Source organism: Tursiops truncatus, chromosome 17, assembly GCF_011762595.2.
Source record: "Tursiops truncatus isolate mTurTru1 chromosome 17, mTurTru1.mat.Y, whole genome shotgun sequence".
Lineage (NCBI taxonomy): Eukaryota > Metazoa > Chordata > Mammalia > Artiodactyla > Delphinidae > Tursiops > Tursiops truncatus.
The window spans coordinates 76,682,661-76,700,279 of record NC_047050.1 but is presented as its reverse complement, the minus strand read 5'-3'; the positions used below and the strand labels follow the sequence as shown (position 1 = coordinate 76,700,279).

The window sequence follows — 17,619 nt, the reverse complement described above, 5'->3', positions numbered from 1 at the left end:
CTCCAGCCCTGGCCGGCTGTCTGTTATCCACACCCTACCTGCTCCCCCAGAGGTTGGGGGAGCCCAGAGCATGCAGTGTTGTTAAGCCCTCGCGGCTTACAGAGCAGGGGCCTGTTTTCTTCAGTGAAGCTTGTTTGTTGCCCATTCGTTTACATGTGGCCCAGGGCTGCCAGCAGCTACAACAGCAGAGACCCACCTCCAAACCCTAAAAGCTGAAGTGTGGCCCCTCGCAGAGAGGCCCTGCCTCTGGTGAGGAAGACTCAGGCCCCGTGGTGAGCCCCGCGGGCGCCGTCCAGCAGTGGGCAGGCGTGGACCACTGACGCTGCTCAGCCTGGGCGAGCACAGAGCTCCCGCGGGGTGAGAGGAGCACGTGTGTGTTCTGTTCGTCCCAGGTGCCCGGAGGTCCCTTTGGAGACAGAAAGCAGACGTGGGGACTGGTCTCGGGAGGACACAGAGGGCTTTGGGGGTGATGGAAATGTTCTAAAACCAGGTGCTGGTGCTGGTTGTACAACTGAAGCTTACACTTAAGGTGAGCTGTACACTTAAGATAGATGGAGTTTCACCTAATAAAGTAGACCCAGCTCGAAAACTTGAGTTACACTTTGATTAAAAAAAAAATACACTTAAAAAAACGTCCTAGGATCAGGGGTCAGGTGTCCCTGCATGGCGTGGGCAGGATGCACCCGAGGTCTCAGGTGGAGGAAGCACTCAGAGCTCTGCTGGGAGTGGCGGGCGCTGCTCTGCATGCGATATAACAGTCACAGCCTGGTCGTCGGGACCAGAGGCGGGCGCCTGGGCCAGGGTTCGCCCAGGGTCCACGCAGCACAGGGCAGCGTCTGCAGCGGTTCTGAGGCCTTGGTGTTCATGGGCCTGTTCACGTGTGGCCTTGTGACGCATGTCCCCGGCTCTGTGTATGTCACGAGGGCTGGAAAGCAGAGTTGACCCCCTTGGGAGTTCAGAGGGCTCACTTTTAGCCTAATATATCCTTCCTTCTTTCCATCCACCCACCCACCAGCCCCCCGTCTGTCCATCTGTCCCTCCATCCATTTACCTGCCTGTCCACTGACTTACCCAGCCACCTACCCACCCATCCATCCATCTGAGAACCAACAAACATTTATTGCACACCTACTCTGCCAGATGCTGGGAGAACACAAGTGAGGTCCTGCGGGAGGACGTCTTGTCCAGGGGGGCAGCGTGGGTCACTGCTCTCGCAGGGAAGAGAGGCTGAGCCCGTCACCTGGAGCTGGTGCTGGAGCACGTGGACTGCAGAGCTGGAGATGTTTTGCTCAAAAGCACTAAATAGCCCCTTGGGCCCTTAGGTCTGTCCTGGGGCATACATGTGGTGCCAATTACAAGAGCCTTACCTGGACACTGGAACAGACTCCACAGAGCTGTGAGGCCCAGACACTGCCAAGTGCCCTGGAAGGGCAGGTGTTGGAGAGCTGGTCTCCCGGAACGCGCCTGGCCTGCTGGTGCCCCGTGGCCCCTTCTCACCCGCGGGTGCATGGTGGCAGCGAGGGCTGGGTTCTGGGACTTGAGACGCAGGGTCTGGGGAGTGTCCCGGGCCCTCCTGGGAGCTGACAGGAGGTGCTGGGACCAGGAGCCTGTGTCCGCGTCCTGGTCCAAGGACCCTGGGACTGGCGTGGCTCCGTTGGTGCTAGTGCTGTGTGGTGAGAGAGGAGGGGCTGTGGCTCCTGATGGCCTGGCGGTGTCAGGGTCCAGGGCTTGCTTGCCCGTTCCCTCGTTTGTCAGTATGCCTTGGGTGCTGGCTCTGTGCCGGGTTTCATCCTTGACGCTGGGGTGCAGAGACGACGAGAGACGAGGTCCCATTCCAGCAGGAGGACAGAGGCCGTGTGTGAGGGCTGCGGTGCTGGGGGCAGGAGGGATGGTTTGCCGGCCGCAGTTCTGACGCTGGGGCTGAGATGCAGCCTCACCGCCTGTGTGACCTGGAACAGGCCACTTAGAACTTGTGCCCAAGATCTCCTGAGCTGCTAGGTGGGGATCGTAACACCTCTCACCCGAGTAGTTTGTTTTGGGGACAGGACAGGCATATCACGTTAGAGCAGCTGGCCCCGAGGTCAGTATTGATGATGCCTGTGGTTTGGGTGGAGATGGTGTTCACGGCGATGCTGGCTGAGCCCGTGGAGCCCTTGCTGGTGTCTGAGGTGATGGAGATGACGGCACCGGCTGATGAAGATGGGGATGAACCCAGTTCTAATGGCAGAGGGGGTGGTGACGGCCGTGAGGCTGGAGATGGATGGATGGGGACGCTGTGGTGCAGGTGCTGCCAGGAGGGACGGGAGGGGCACAGGAGCATAGTGAACTGAAGTGCCCAGGGATGGAGGGGCCGCGGGGGCAAGATGAGGCCTCGGCAGCCTGTTGAAGCCGCCCCCCACTCTTTGCAGCAGGAGCGTCTTCAGCTGGACCGTCTGAAAACTCAGCTTTCAGACGCCATCCAGAGCTATGGAGTGGTGCAAAAGGTGAGGCCCCTGCAGGTCCCCTGAGCACCCACTCTGGGTCGGCCTGGTACAGTCCCACCCCCCAAAGCAGAGGAAGGGCCACCTTGCAGACGTTGGATAATCGCCAGGATCTGGCTGGTGGGACCACAGCATGCGTGCAAGCGAGGGATGTTTACCTCTGGAGCGCTGCCTAAGAGGGTCCTCATGACAGCCCCGTGGGAGGTGGGAGAACAGGTATCACCCATCCTTCCACAGCCGCCCGAGGATGTGGGAGGAAGCCATCTAGCCGATCAGCCCCCAAGCCCAGCCAGGCTCCCAGTTAGAGTCCTGGGGCAGCTGAAGGTGTGCTTTGCTGTGTCATCGTCCAGTGCTTTGTGTTTATCTGACTGTTTCTTCTCTTTTCCCCACCTTTTCTGTTCTTCCCGTCTCCCTTTTCTTGTACTTTATCCAACAGAGAATTGCAGAAAAGTCCAGAGCACTGCTTCCCACAGCACAGAGGGTTGGCAAGCAGCAGGTGGGTGCTGAGTATTTACCTGGCCAGGGGTGTTAGAGGACAGCTTAGAATCCGGTGCCACTGGGGCTCCAGGGAAGGGCGGGGAGGACCAAGGTCCTACTGTATGGCACAGAGAACTGTAGTCAGTATCGTATGATAAACCGTAATGGAAAAGAATATAAAAAATAATGTATACATGTATAACTGAATCACTTTGCTGTACAGCAGAAGTTAACACAATATTGTAAATCAACTAGACTGCAATAAAAATGTAGGTAAAATAAATAAAATAAAATAATGAATTAAATATCCTTAAAATAGAAAAAGAAATTGACATTTTACCCTCAGGTCTCTGGCATGGGCTTGATACAGGGAAGTGCTTGCTGACAGTTCTACCTACTGTACAGGACCAACTTGTATTAGACCAACCCTCCTGTGAGTAGGAATGATAGAAAATCCAGTAAAGGGTGTAATTGGAGTCCTAGATGAACGGGGGAGAGAGAGAATGGACAGAAACAATATTTGAAGAGGTAATGGTTGAGAATTTTCCAAAACTGTCCAAATACTTCAAGCCACAGATTGAAGAAGCTCTATGATGAATAGGATAAAGTTATCCTGTTTCTTAAAGCTACGCTTAGTCACATCATAATAAAAACTTGAAAACCAAAGACAAAAATAAAATCTTAAAGGCAGATTAAAGCCAGAAAAAAAGTCTTAGATGCCCAAGAAAAAGTCACATTATTTTTAAAAAAGCAATGAGACTTACACTGGACGTTTTAAAAGAAACAGTGGAAACCAGAGGACAGTTGAAAGAAAATAACTACCAACCTGGAATTCTACATCTGGTGAAAATATTTTTCAGAAGGAAAGGTGAAATGAAAACATATTTAGAGAAACAAAAACTGAGAGAATTCATCAGCAGAACTCTCTAAAAGTAGAAGAAGGAAGATAATCCCAGATGGAAGCATAGTAATGGAGGAAGGAATTATGGGCACTGAAAACAATAAAATGTGGATACACCTAAATCCATGTTGACTGTTGAGTAATAATAATAATGACTTGTGAGGCTTAAGATATGGGGCAAATGAAAATACTTGCACAACAACAGCACAGAGGACATAAAGGAGGTGAATGGTGTTAAGGTACTGTAATGTCCTTGCGTCATCAGAGAAGAGACGAAAATACCAACGCAAGGTAGGCTGTAATAATCCAAGGATGCATATTGCATTGTGGGTAATACTAAAAGGACAATACAAGAATAGACAGCGTGACATCAATAGAGAGGTACCTATGAAATAATAAAACAAATGCTTAATTTAAAAGCAAAAAAAAAGAAATCAACACAAAACAGGAAAAAATAGGAAATAAATTGTAAGATGGTTGATTTATACCACTTATGCTAAGCTAAAATGGACTAACCCTTCCAATTAAAAGGCACAGATGGTCAGCCTTGGTTAAAAGAAAAAAGCTGTGTAGTGCTCAGAAGAGTCAAACCTTAAATATAAATCCAGAAAAATGTTGAAAGTAAAAATATGGAAAAAAATATACTGTGCAACCAAACGCTAAAGCAAGCTGGTAAAGCCATATTAACATCAGAAGAAGCAGACTCCACATGAAGAATTCTTAGTGGGCAGACAGAGCCATATTAATATCAGAAGAAGCAGACTTCACATGAAGACTTCTTAGTGGGCAGACAGAGGTATATTTTGTAAGGATAAAAAGTTAATTCAAATGGAAGACATAATTTTAAATTTATATGTACCTAACAATATACCCTCAAAAATAGAAATATAAAGCAAAACTGATAGTAGTAAAAGGAAAGCTAGTAAATCCACGATCACAGTCGGAAATTATGACACACCACTCTAAATGACTAATAAAATAAATTGAAAAAATTCAGGAAGGATATAAAATATTCAAGCAATACTACTGATTAATACACTGACCTAATTGATATTTATGACACTAAGAGAATATACACATAATGCATATGCTGGATGGTAAAGCAAGTCTCAGCAGATTCTAAATGACTGACATAATACTGAATATGTTCTCTAACCAGAGTGCAATTAAACTAGAATCTGGTAACAAAATTCTCAACACCAGCGGTTGAGAATTTAAATAATGTAATTTGAAATAACCCATGGATCAAAGAAGAAACCCTAGTAGAAATTAGAAATAATCTTGAACTGAACAAAAATGAAAATGCAAGAAATTAAAGCTTATGGGTTGCAACTAAAGCAGTGCTTAGAGGGAAGTTTATAACTTTAAACACATATATTAGAAAAGAAGCACGTGTGAAAATTAGTGATCTAATTCTCAATCTCAAATGGCTAGAAAAACAACAAAAAATTAAATCCAAAGAAAATATATAGGAAAAAGCAGAAACCAGTGAAAAATAAAATAGATGTACGATAGACAAATTCAACAAAGCCAAAGATTGGTTCTTTAGAATGATTAATAAAATTGTTAAATCCTACAAGGTTAATCAAGATACAGAGAGAAAATACAAATTACTAGCATCAGTAATGAAAATGGCTATATCATTATAGCTTCTAAAAACTAAAAAAAAAAGTAATAAGATACTGTTAGCAACTTCATACCCATAAATTTGACAACTTACATGAAGTACAAGTTTTTAAAGAAAAATGTGACCTCCCAGGATGTGTAAAAAATCTGGAAAGTCCAGTATTTATTAAAGAAATGAAATCCATAATTAACAAGCATCCTAGCAATAAAACTTCAGACTAGATGGCTTTACTGATGAATTCTCCCAAATATTTGAGGAATAAATAATACCAGTTTACACAAACTCTTATATAGAATATAAAAAGAGGGTATACGTCCCACCTTGCTTTATGAGGCTAGTAAATGGAAAATAACGTGCTGTCTCACGAGCATAGAAGCAAAAATCCTAACCAAAATGTTAATAAGCTAAGTCTAGCAATATATATAAAGGTAATACATCATTATAAAGTAGGATTTATTCTAGGGATGCAAGGTTGGTTTACATTCAGAAATAATCAGAGTAATTTACCATGTTAATTCAGTAAGAAAGAAAATCTATTTGATCATCTCCATAGACACGGAAGAGCATTTGGTAAAATTCAGTACCCACTTAGGGGGACTCAAAACTTTCCGCAAACTAGGAGTAGATAGGAATGCCTTTAATCTGATAAAGGGTACCTGCAAGAGTCTAACAGCAGCACACTCACTGGTGAGATATTAAAATCTTTTCTCCTGAGAGTGAGGAGGAGACATGGTGTCCAGTATTATTGCTTCTATTCTCCATTGCACTGAGGGCATGTCCAGTGCAATAAGAGATGAAAAAGAAATAAAAGGTTTAAAATTGGGAAGGTTTAAAACCCCTTCACAGACAACATGATTGTGTAACTAGAAAATGTGAACGAATCTGATGAAACTTGAGAGTTCGTAAGTGAATGTAACAGGATTTCTGTTACCATGTCAGTGTGCAAGAAAACATTGTGTGTGCCGGCAAAAGACAATTTGGAAATGATACTTAAAAAGTGACAGCATTTATAATAGCGCCAAAACCAGGAAGACATCCATGACCAGTTGTTGAAGCTTCTATATAGAAAACTATAAAACATTACTGAGAGAAATTACAGAAGATTAAATAATGGAGGGGTACACCATATTTGTAGATTGGAAACTTTGATGTATAAAGATGTCAGTTCTCACCAAGTGGTTCTGTAGGTTCAATACAATCCAAATAAAAGTCCTAGCAGGTTTTGAATATGTGTTTGTATATGACGCGTGTGTAAATTGTCAAACCGATCATAAAATCTATATGGAAATATAAAGACCCCCGAATAATGAAGACAGTTTTGAAGAACAGAACTGAGGGTTTACATTCCCAGGTATCAGAACACAATATAAAGCAATAGAAATTGGAACAGTGTGGTATTTGTTGAAGGCTAAGCAAACAGACCAGTGGGATCAGAGTCGCATATAGATGCAGACTCACACATACGTGATTACCTGGTTTGTGGGAGGTGCACTGCCACGCAGTGGGAGGCACAGGATTTGCACAGGACTTGATGCTGATTGGCTGATGGTTGAGCTGGGAAAGGTCCTGTTGAGCACACGGCAAGTACAGGTCCGAACACCCCGCCCACTGCATCTTGGTGTCAGAGTGACTGAGGAGCGAAGGGCAGGATGTCCACACGAGGCGACAAGCCAGCTCAGGCTGTGAGTACCCTCTCAGCCAGGAAGTGCTGCGGGCCCAGGGCCATCGCTCTGTGGCTGGGAGGGGGCTGGAGCACTGCTGGCACAACAGATCCTTCACCCCGGTTCACCCAGGCTCAGAACACTTCCCTGGATCACACATCTAAATGTGAGTGGTAAGGCAGTGAAGCTTCTAGAGGCTACCATAGGAGGCTGTCTTCCTCCCACACAGATGAAAATGTACTTACTGTAAAGAAAAAGTGATAAACTTGACTTTGTTACAGTCTGTACAACCCTCAGAGAGCGAAGAGGTGACCCACAGAGTGAGAGAAGGCATTTGCACATCACGTATCTGAAAGGACTTCATAATGTGTAAAGATCTCTTACAAATCAGTAGGAAAAAGACAAACAACTCAATTCAGAAACATAAAAGGGCAAACACCCTGGGGCATGCACGTTCAAAAGGGACGTCAGCATGGCTGGTAAGCACATGGGTGTGTGCTCAGCACGTGTCATTAGAAGCAGGCAGAGTTAACCCACGATGCTGCATCTCTGCACACCTCACCCCCACCAACACGACTAAAAAGAACTAATGAAAATGCAGGAGCGCGCCGAGTGCCGGCAGGGCTGTGGGGCAGCCGGAGACCTTGTGCAGTAGACGGGAGTGTGAGTGGTGCCCCCGCTCTGGTAGCTGAACACACCTGGGGAGTGAAACGTCCTGTCTGTGGCCTTGCAGCTCCACCTTAAATGTATACCCAGTGAAAAGTCACATAGAAGAACGCTGAGCACACGTGACATACAGCAGCAGACACCTGGGAGAGAGCCAGCCTGCGGTGGGATGGACAGCATTTGTGCTGAGTCCGTAAATGGGAGACTGTGGCAGCAGAAGGGTTGTGCTGTGGCCAGCAAGGCCCCGGTGACACCTCGGACACACGCTGAGCCCAAAGAGGATAGAGGTCAAAATCGGACCAAACCAACGGGCAGAGTTAGAAGCCCCTACCCTTGGTAGGGGACAGCATGATGAGGAGGAGGCTGGAATGTCCGTATCTTGACCCGGAAGTCTTCCTTTTGTTACAGTTCACAGACCGATCTACACTTGTGATTTGTGCATTCAACTACTGATGTCCTATTTCAGTAGAGTTTTTCTTAAAGAGGAAGACAGTGGTCAACAGTGCTTCTGAGAAGTTATGAAAGATTAGATTATTTCCAGGAATTTTGGAAGCTGTAGTTGATGAGATGATACACTGCAGGATTCAGCCCGGGGGTGTGGCCGCATTGATGATCCGGACTTCCGGGCTGTCATCTGCGGACCGGTGGTCCTGGTCCTGGCAGGAGCAGGGGTGGCCGCTGCCTGCTGGCTCTCCTCTGAGCTGAGTGCTGGGTGTGGCCGTGAGCAGGGGCAGGTTGGCTTCTCTGGAGTCAGCCTTCTTGGCTGTTGTCGGCCGCAGCCTCAGCTGGGTCCTGGGTCAGTCTCCTACCCAGGCCTAGGCAGTGGGCAGCCGCCAGGTGCTTCTGGGCTGGCCTCTGTCCCAAGGCAGGGCTGTGCCTGTCCAGCGCTGGGAACACTCCGAAGTCTGCATTGCCGTCGCCAGCTCGGTGTGGGTTCACCAGAGCCCCGTGCTCCCAGCAGCAGCAATAAAGACCACCTCACCTCCACGTCTGCTGGGAAGTACCCTAGTTGCGGTCCCCGCCAGGCGCAGGGCGGGCTGGCCCTGCCCCTGGGCCCCAGCGCCTTTATTTAATATGGGGCCAGGGAAGGATGGCAACGGTCACGCCTGTTCTGTGTCCTGGGCTTTACTGAGCCTCCAGCCTTCCGTCAGCTCACACACACAGCCTTTCGCTGTTTGGAGAAGTGGATGACCAGCCTCGGGCTACTACGCAGAAGCTGTGTTTCCCAAGTGTGCGACCAGCTCTCGTTCTGTCGTTCTGACGCTTGCCCTCCCGCCGAGGTCACGGGCTTCCCATGCAGAGCCCTGGGCCGGAATTGGCGAGACAGTGGCCCGTTTCCCAGAGCCCCTGAGAGCCCTGGGTCGCTGCTCACTGGCCCTGGGTGGGGGGCCACGCTGAGCCCCCGCCACGCGCCCTCCTGGCCTCCCTGAACCCCCATCGGGCTCCATCTCTTCTCACGGGAAACCGCTGGGCCCGCCCCCCAGCAGTCTCGTTGGACTGTGGGCTTCTAATGGACGTTTCGGAACGGAACCCAAGCCCTGGGCCTTGGAGCAAAGAGAAAGCCGCCTTTGTTGGCTGCCCCGCAAGCTGGAAAGCCATCACATGGCTATCCCTTGCGCTGCGGCCCCAGCGCCCACCCTGCCAGCACATCCTAATCCTGGCTTCAGAGCTCAAGACCCACATTGAGGCTTTGTGAGGAGAATAAAGGGTGCTTTCTGATCCTTACAGGAGGGGGGCCGCGGCGGGATCAGCCCTCTCTCCCTCCCTGCTCCCTTGTCCTGAGCCGCTTGGGGAAGGCGGCCGATACCTGTGGAGGCCAGGCGCCGTACCCACGCCTGCAGGGAGGCCGGCACCCTTTGCTTCGGCTTTCTGGAGCTTCCACGGAAACCCAGACTCCAGGAGGCTTCACACGACACCCGTCGTGTCACTTCTGCACCATAGTGTCTGACTCACTTTCAGCTGGTCCGTGGTGCTCACTGCAGGCTGCGCCCCCGTGCTCCTGCCCACCCCCTGCTGGTCACGTTGTGCTTTACAGCAGAGCTGCAGTGGGCGTACCCCTGGGTGCGCGGGCCAGGACTCTTCCCACGGGGGCTGTTAGGTTTGCCAGGGAGGCCTTTAGAAGCCCCTGTCCAGGCGGTGCCCCAGGCCAATGGAGTCAGGTGGGTGGGGGGCCGGCGTCAGTGCAGCTCAGGGCTGGGTGTCCTGTTCTGGAGCAGCTGCTGCTGGGAGGGGTGCACTGTTGGGGTCCCCCGCAGGCACGCGTGTCCTGTGCCCTGTAACTCACTTGCCCGGGGACGGCCGGCCCTGCGTGGCACCTGACCTGGGCTTTCCATTGGCATCTCGTTTTCACGTGTGCTCGCTGGTCAGTGCCTCTCCTGCATCCCAGTCACTTCTTTATGTGACTCTGGGACGTAGGCGGTATCGGCCCCGTCTTAGGGAAGCGAAGGCTGAGGCTGGAGAAGGTAAGGACCTCGGCAGTGTCACACAGCTAGTAAGCGGCAGAGCCGAGCTTTCTCGGTCCCTCCCGCCTTGGACTGAGGGCATGGGATCAGCGAGGGGGACCAGATGCCGCGGCTCCTGCTGGGAGTGAGGGGTGTGCGCACGGGGAAGGGACGGGACAGGGGGTGCAGACAGCACAGCTGCTGTGTGGTGAACACAGGCCACAGGCCTTGGGCGCGGGTCACTCTTCCCGTTCTGTGGAGGAGAACGCTGAGGCCCTGAGAGTGTGCCGCTGGCCCGACGGTGCCAGTGCTGGGCCGGAACCTGACTGGGCTTTGCAGCCTAGGCGGGGCCTGGGAAGCGCAGAAGGGGGGCGGTGGAGGCGCGCGGCCTGGCGCGGGGCCAGCCCGCACCCCGCTCCTGCCCGCCTGGCACTGCTCACTTCCTCCCGCCCACACCGGGAAGGGAGGTGGTGACTGCCGCCTTGGACGAGGAGCGCCCGTCAGCAGAATTTGTGGATCTTTTATTCTGTGTTCACGTATCCACGTATTGATTTATTCAAAGGCCTCTGCTGACGGTGGGGACGAGGTGCTGCGTGTATCGGTGTGGTCTGTAGGGAGAGTGCCAGCCTTGGGAGGAGGACGGGGTGTGTGCAGACGCGTCCCCCTGTGACCGAGGGGAGCGTGCCCACCCTGTGGGGGCTCGAGCAATGGAAAGGGTGGCATCCGGTGTGTCCCCTTCCCTAGGCGCAGTCACGCGTGGCTTTCCAGTGCCTGCGCCCGCCTGTGCTGGCGTTCGTCCAGGTGCCCCAAGGCTCTTTTCTGTGCCATTTGCCGCTCTTGGTGCCCAGCTGAGTATGTGTGGGCAGTGTCACCCGCTCCACCGCACGCAGGCCAGGCCTGCGGTGGCCATCGTGGGCCCCAAAGTGCAGGAAAGAATGTGGACACTAGACTGTGTTCTCTTCCTGCTGACCCGCGGGGCCTCCTGTAGGCGGTGTGGCAGGGCCCGCAGGGAGCAGGGTCTGCTGGGAGGACAGGCACAGAGACCGTCCTATGGAGCCGAGTGGACCCCTGGACTACCCGCCCGCCCCCCCCACACACACCCAGAGTCACTTCTCTGGCGTCAGTGTGGCCAGGACTGCCATGTGACCCTGAGCTGCACAGGGCATGGGAAGGTGGTCTTCATTGCAGGCAGACATCAGGGGCCTGTAACAAAGGGGAAACAGAAAATAGGCAAGTGGCAGCGTCTGCAGCCTCCTTCCAAGGTGACCGACGCCAAGTGTCCTGGGGATGTGACAGAGGGCCGTTCCGTGGGCGACGGCAGTCCTGTGTTTCAGCCCCGTCCCCGCTGCCCAGACACCTGTAGGAGGGGCTCAAGAAGAGCGGCAGCCGTCCCCCCGTCTGTCTGTGCGCCCAGCACTGACCTCTGCCTCCAGGGCAGTGTGTCCCCGGGCCGGGAGGAGGGCGTGTGGTCAGCATTGTGCCGGCACCGTCCTCTCTCCTGGTCTGTGGTTCTCGCCCTGGAGCTCCCTGTGCCAGGTGGGAGCCCGGAGCCCTGCTCCACTTCCCGGCTCTTCTGGGTTCCTTGGCCTCTCGGCCTCTGCGGCCTCATCTGTAAAGTGGGCTCCTGGCTGCTCCCTGCAAGGATGTTGGGAGCGTCAGAGACAGCGGCTCCAAGGAGCTTCGACACACGTGGGAGGTGAGGGGCACTGGTGGGCAGGCTGCCCTCCCGGGGCTCTGCCCGTCCTCTGTGCCTTCTCCTCTTGCTCTGGTCATCACGACAGGCCTGGGGGAGCGGGGCTGGGGGGAGTGCGTGTGCCGTTATCTGTCTTCCTGGGGGGGTGCCGTGGGGTGCAGGTCAGTAGGCTTTGCTGCTGAAAATTTGCAGGTAAATTGGAAGCATTGTTCGTGTGAAGCCATGGCTCTGGGAGGAGGGGTATCCCTGGCTCCTGCTGTCTCATCTCTGTGGGGATTGGGTAGGCGCGGCCCCCCACTGGCACCCCACTCCCCACTCGGGACTGGCACCTCAGGGGTGGATGTCAGCTCACTTGTACCCAGGTTGTTCCCTCAGGGGACAGATAGAATTCATTAAAGGGAGAAGCTGCTAGTTTATTGCATTCGAAAATTTGGTGAATTAAAGGAATGAGTAAAGGATAAGACAACTTGAAAACCCCCCTCAGGCTTTCCTTCCCCGTGATCTGGTCCCAGCTGGGGCGGGTCTGTGCCCTACTGGGTGACGTCCATGCTTCGGTTTCCACGGCCCCTGCCCGGCAGCTGCACTTGGTCTGTAACCAGCTCTGGGATGGGCTTCCCAGGGGGGCCACAGCCCCCCGACGAATAGCTGGGGTTTGTGTGCTTGTAGGGGCATTTCCTGGGGGCTCATGAAGAGGCTTGTGACCCCTCGAGAGCTGGGAACGTGGCGGCTGTGCTCTGCAGGGTCTTCTGTGTGGCCCTGGCTCTGGGGGGCTGTGGGGTCCTGCCGAGTGCTCCCCGCAGCCAGGCCTGGGACGGCCACAGGGCCCAGTGTCTGCCCACCATCTACGGCAGCCCCAGCACCCGGGACCCCGTGGGGACGTCCCTCGAGTGACAGGGTGGAGCCCGCCCCCCCGCCCCTTCAGGGCTGCAGGCTGGGGGCTCCTGGGTGCCTGCCGAGAGCTCGGCCTGGTGGCAGCGGGCTGTGCGTGCGGGTAACCTTGGTCTGTGTCTCGGCAGAGTCCCCAGGCCCCATTTGCCGAGCTGTCCGAGGACGAGAAGATCTTTAACGGGGGTGACGGCGTGTGGCAGGCCCAGGGGCAGGCGCTGCTTCCAGAGATCACCGAGGAGGACCTGGAGGCCATCCGGCTGCGTGAGGAGGCCATCCTGCAGATCGAGGTGCGGGCTGGCGTGCGCACGCGTGCGTGCATGTGTGTGTGCCCATGGGTGTCCCCGGCTGCCGTGGCGGCTCTCGGCGCTCCAGCAGTGGAGACTGGGCCGGCCCTTTGGTGGTGCCACTGCTCTGTGACCAGCAGACTGAGGCCTGCCCCCTGCCCGAGCCCAGAGGGGCTGGACCTGGGCTCCCAGGGCATTGCCTGAGCTTGGCCACCTGGGCCGCCCGGTGGAGAGAGGGAGTCCAGGGAACCCAACAGCGTCTCACCCTGTGTCTCATCGCCCTGCCCCCCGTGTTTTCCTAGTGGACTCAGCCCTCTGGCCACGTGGTGGCACGTGCCAGTCTCCGTGGCTGCTTCCTTCACTGCACGCTTAGGTTTCCAGGAAGCCATTTCGCCCTGATGAGGCCATTCAGCGCCCAGTTAGTTCCAGTGGATAGTTTTTGAGTGGTTGAGTGAACTGCCGAGAGAACTGAACCTGTAATTTGGGGTGGCTGCCAGCAGGTGGCGGTGGTGGTGTCAGTGTCCGACCATGGGGTGTGGGGGGCTGCTAGTTCTTTGTTCTTCTCAAGTTTGCATGTGTGTAATACGTGCTGCCCGATGTTTTGCTGGCCGTGGATGGCCTGTGACAACTGCCAGAGGCGTGCAGTTCCCTGAGATGGACCTGTGGGAGCAGGTGCCTGAGTGGGTGTGCCAGTATGTGGGTGGATGTGCAGGTGCAGGGGCAGGTGTGCCAGTGAGTGTGCGAGGGGGCCTCCTGATGCGGGAAGTGCATGTAGAATGTAGCCGTTGGGCCGCCTGGTTCTCTTGGTGGTGGGCCCTGAGCCTCTGAGTGTGTGTCCCCTCCTCCCTCTGGGCCTTGGTTTTGCCTGCCGGCAGAGGAGTTGGGGGGCCTGCCTGCCCCGAAGCTCTCAGGAGCTGGGTTTCTGGAACAAAATTTCCCTAAAAGCAGATTCTTTTAGAAAAACAGAGACTTGGGCAGGTTGGTAAACTGAGTCACTGGCCCAGGCCCTGTTACCGTGTCTGCAATGAGCAGGTCCTACACTCTTGAAGGAGGTGGACGCCCCCCTGAGAGGCGGGGTTCGCCCCCCCCCTTCTGCGCACCCCCACACTTTGGCCTGGTGGAGGGATGCTTGTTTCTTCAGCACCCGACAGAGGACCTGCCTCAGTGGACCGCCTCCCCCCACCAGACCTCGCTGCCCAGAGAGGAAGGCGGCCACACGGGGCCGTGTCTCGGAAGGCAGCCCTCTTCCTCTTGCCGAGATGGTCCAGAAAGGACCAGACACACAGAGATGTTTTTATCCTGCCGTTGGCACAGTGAGACCTGCTTTCCCAGAGAAGCTGAGAACAAATTAGGAGCCATCGCCCTGGCAGCTCCAGGTGCCGGCAGGCCTGAGCAGAGAGGGACCCGCTTCTTCCTGCAGCTCGAGAGCTGAAGCCCTCTTAGGGGGAGCCCCCGACAGCCCCTCGGGCACACCCGGGGGTCTGCACCGCCTGTGTGAGGTGGAATGAAGCGGCTGCTTAGGACGGACGGACTTGGCCTTGGTCCGGCACATAGGGAGCAGAGGTGCAGGCTCCCCAGCAGGGCCCAGGGCCTGAGGATGTGAGTGGGGTGAGGGCTGCCCCCCAGGAAATGCTGGGAGCTCCTGAGCAGGTGGGCCCTCCGCTCTGAGGGCAAAGCCCCAGGAGGTCGTGGGGTTTGCTCAGGGGGTCAGCCAGTGCTTTGGGCAGCCTCTCGTGGCCGCCAGGTTGAGGTAGGGGCCAGATGCACAGCTCTGTGCTCACGCAGAGGCCCCCAGCCGGGGTTCGGGGGAGCAGAGGGCCCAGGTACCGCCAGCCCCTCCTCGTGCGAGTGGTGAGTACAGGCAGGGGGTGGGCTTTACCGGGGGTGAGGGGGCCCCATGTGGAGGCCACTGCTGTCATTTAGCCAAGATGGAGGGGCACGGGCTGGTGGGAGAGGAGTGGGGCTCTGGGCCGACCAGGACCTCGGTTGATGCAGGGCCAGCCTGAATTCAATGTCTTGTCTGTGGCCCTCAGAGCCAGGCTGGAGCTTCCTGGGGGGCCGTGGGCGGGGCCTGAGGCCAGCCTCACTGACTAGCTTGTTTCCTCATCTGCAGCGTGGGTGGTGTGGGTACGAAGCAGGTGCTGGCCAGAGGGTGATGGCGTGGGACGGGGAGTCAGCATCACTGGTCTTGGGCACCACACCTCCCTGCATCCCTTCCTCCCTCCCTGCAACCCTCCCTCCCCCACTTCAGGGTCTTTGGAGGTGGGAAAGACAAATGAAAATTGTCATTAGCGTTTAAAAAGCCCTCCCCCAGGTTTGCATCTGTCCTGGTGACAGCACATCTCTAACAGGACTTGTTGGGAAGGTGCCGAGACTCAGTCTCGGCAGCAGAGACGGCCAGAACCCCGCTGCTTAGGTTTCTTGGGGCTTGTTTGTCCAGATCTGCATGGCCTGTCGGGGGCTGGGCTGTGGTGAGTGGGCCGGTGCTCTGGGAAGGGGACTGTGGGAACAGCCTCAGGAAGACACACGTGGCATTTCTCACCTTGGCAGGCTGCAGACTGGTTCCGTGTGGAAACTCCTTACCGTACCCCCCCTACTGCCCCCCACATTCCAGGGGGGCTTTTGGACTTGCATGGGTTTATGCGTTCACAGTGTTACTGGAGTGAGACTTGTGGTCCCAGGGAGCCCCTTTGAGGCCCTGTTCTGCCTTGAAGGACTTACCTGTTAGGTGGGGGGTAGGGGGTGTGGACGGATGGGGAAACGGAGGCCCAGAAGGTGGAATTAAAGTCACGACAACAGGTTAATCACATCCGATTCCTTCATAATCTTCTCTTTCTGCTTTCTGGTCCATGATGGGCATTTCCGGGGTGGCTGCTGGGCGCCGAGCAGCCTGGCGCGGAGGGTGTGGAGCTGATGGGTCCACTCAGCGTCTCTGTCCCTGCTCTCCTCCCCCTCCCCGAGTCACCTTATGGGACAAAATAAAATGCCAGCCTGGGGTGCCTTTTCCTGGCTTTAGACCCAAGTCTCCACTAACTGGCTGGGTGACCTTGGGCCTGCCTCTCGCCTCGGTCATTTCATCTGTGAAATGGGTGGGTCAGGGAGGAGCCTCCTTCTCGGGGCCCTGCCATTTCAGATGGCCCATGGAGGGCTGTCAGGGGCGACCGGCACCTTGGCTTGCTGGCCAGGGATCAGGTGGTGAGTGGGCAGGAGACTGAGGGCTGCCAGGGCCTCCCGCAGTGGTTCTGGGCCCTTCCCTGGCTCAGTGACCCCTGGACCTGCTCAGTTAGGTTTCGAGCGAGGGCATCCTGCCCTGGGGGCGCCGTAAAGACCTCCACCCAACCTCCTCGGGCAGCCCGTCCTCTGGCAGCACAGAATGTCCTTTAAGACCCTTTGGGGGCTCCCCATTTGTGGGCACGATGAGATGGCCCCCACTGCTCTCTTCCCTGTTACCCCGCAGACACCCTCCTCCCCACCCCTGGGCTCCTGTGATGCCCAGAATGCGCCTCACCTGCTGCTCCTGTGGCTCCTGCCGCCCAGAAGCCCCTTCCCAGATCCGGGTACTGCTGGCTGCCGCCCCTCCCCTGCTCTGCCCTCTGCCTGGAGCTCTAGAGGCGGCCCTGGCGATGGAGAGCTGTGTGCCTGGGGTTCCAGTAGCTGGCTCCCTGCCCGAAGGACGGCTGTGCTTGGCCTGCGGGCTCCCAGAGTGCAGGAGACCCCTCTGGATAGGGGGGCACCTCGTGGCTCCAGAGGGCAGAGTGGCTCATCACGAAGGGGAGCCGCGCCAGCCCAGGGCACACGTGTCCCTGGCACGTGATCCCGTGGAGCCAGGATGTCGGTACCCGCTTCCCCACAGGCACGCCACACGGCTGGGACCCAGGTGGTCTGAGCCCTGGCCGCACCCAGGTGGGGCGCATCAGGAGGGCCGTGCCAGGCCGAGGGGAGCTCCGAGCATACAGGAGCCTGGTCTGCGGGGCGGGTCCCTCTGACGAGAGGGCACCTGCGGCACCATGCACCCCCTGCCAGCCCTTGGCTCCCCTCTCGGGCTCCTTCCCCCCGCCCTGCTTTGGAGGCGGCTGGTCTCTGGCTTCCCAGCTGAGGGCACCTCCCTGACACTGGTTCCAGGTGGGTCAGGCCTCAGGGGCCCCAAACCTCCCAGGACCCCGAGGGTCGGGGAGGGGTGCTGCTGGGGCAGAGGTGGCGGCTCGCAGCCTCCTGGCCAGTGGCCCTGTTTGGAGCAGAGAGGAGAGGGAACGTCCATCTCGTTATGGAGTGTGAGCTGTACGTGGATTCAGGCAGCGGTGTGAGGCTGGGAGTGGGCAGGCAGCGGCGGGATCGGTGGGCGTCAGGAGGTGTCTGGGCTCCCGGTGAAGTAGTGTCCAGGAGCTGCTGCCCCTCCCCACTGTCGGCCAGCGGCAGCTCTGTCCCCAGGCCTGTCCTCTGCCCCTCGACGGCCTGTATCTCCACCTGCAGCTGTGCCAGAGCCCTGCGTCCTCCAGGGCCT

General features: G+C 55.5%; 1 protein-coding gene across 4 annotated transcripts in view; it reads left to right on the top strand.

Moving 5' to 3' along the window:
* Window positions 1-17,619, top strand: part of TSNARE1 (t-SNARE domain containing 1) — an 81,090-nt gene that overhangs the window by 47,550 nt on the left and 15,921 nt on the right. For all 4 annotated transcript variants that reach the window (XM_033842693.2, XM_073794862.1, XM_073794861.1 and 1 more), the window contains 3 exons: window positions 2,409-2,483; window positions 2,917-2,976; window positions 12,963-13,121. In XM_033842693.2, the coding sequence (XP_033698584.1) occupies window positions 2,409-2,483; window positions 2,917-2,976; window positions 12,963-13,121 (294 nt within the window). The remainder of the gene's footprint in view (window positions 1-2,408; window positions 2,484-2,916; window positions 2,977-12,962; window positions 13,122-17,619) is intronic.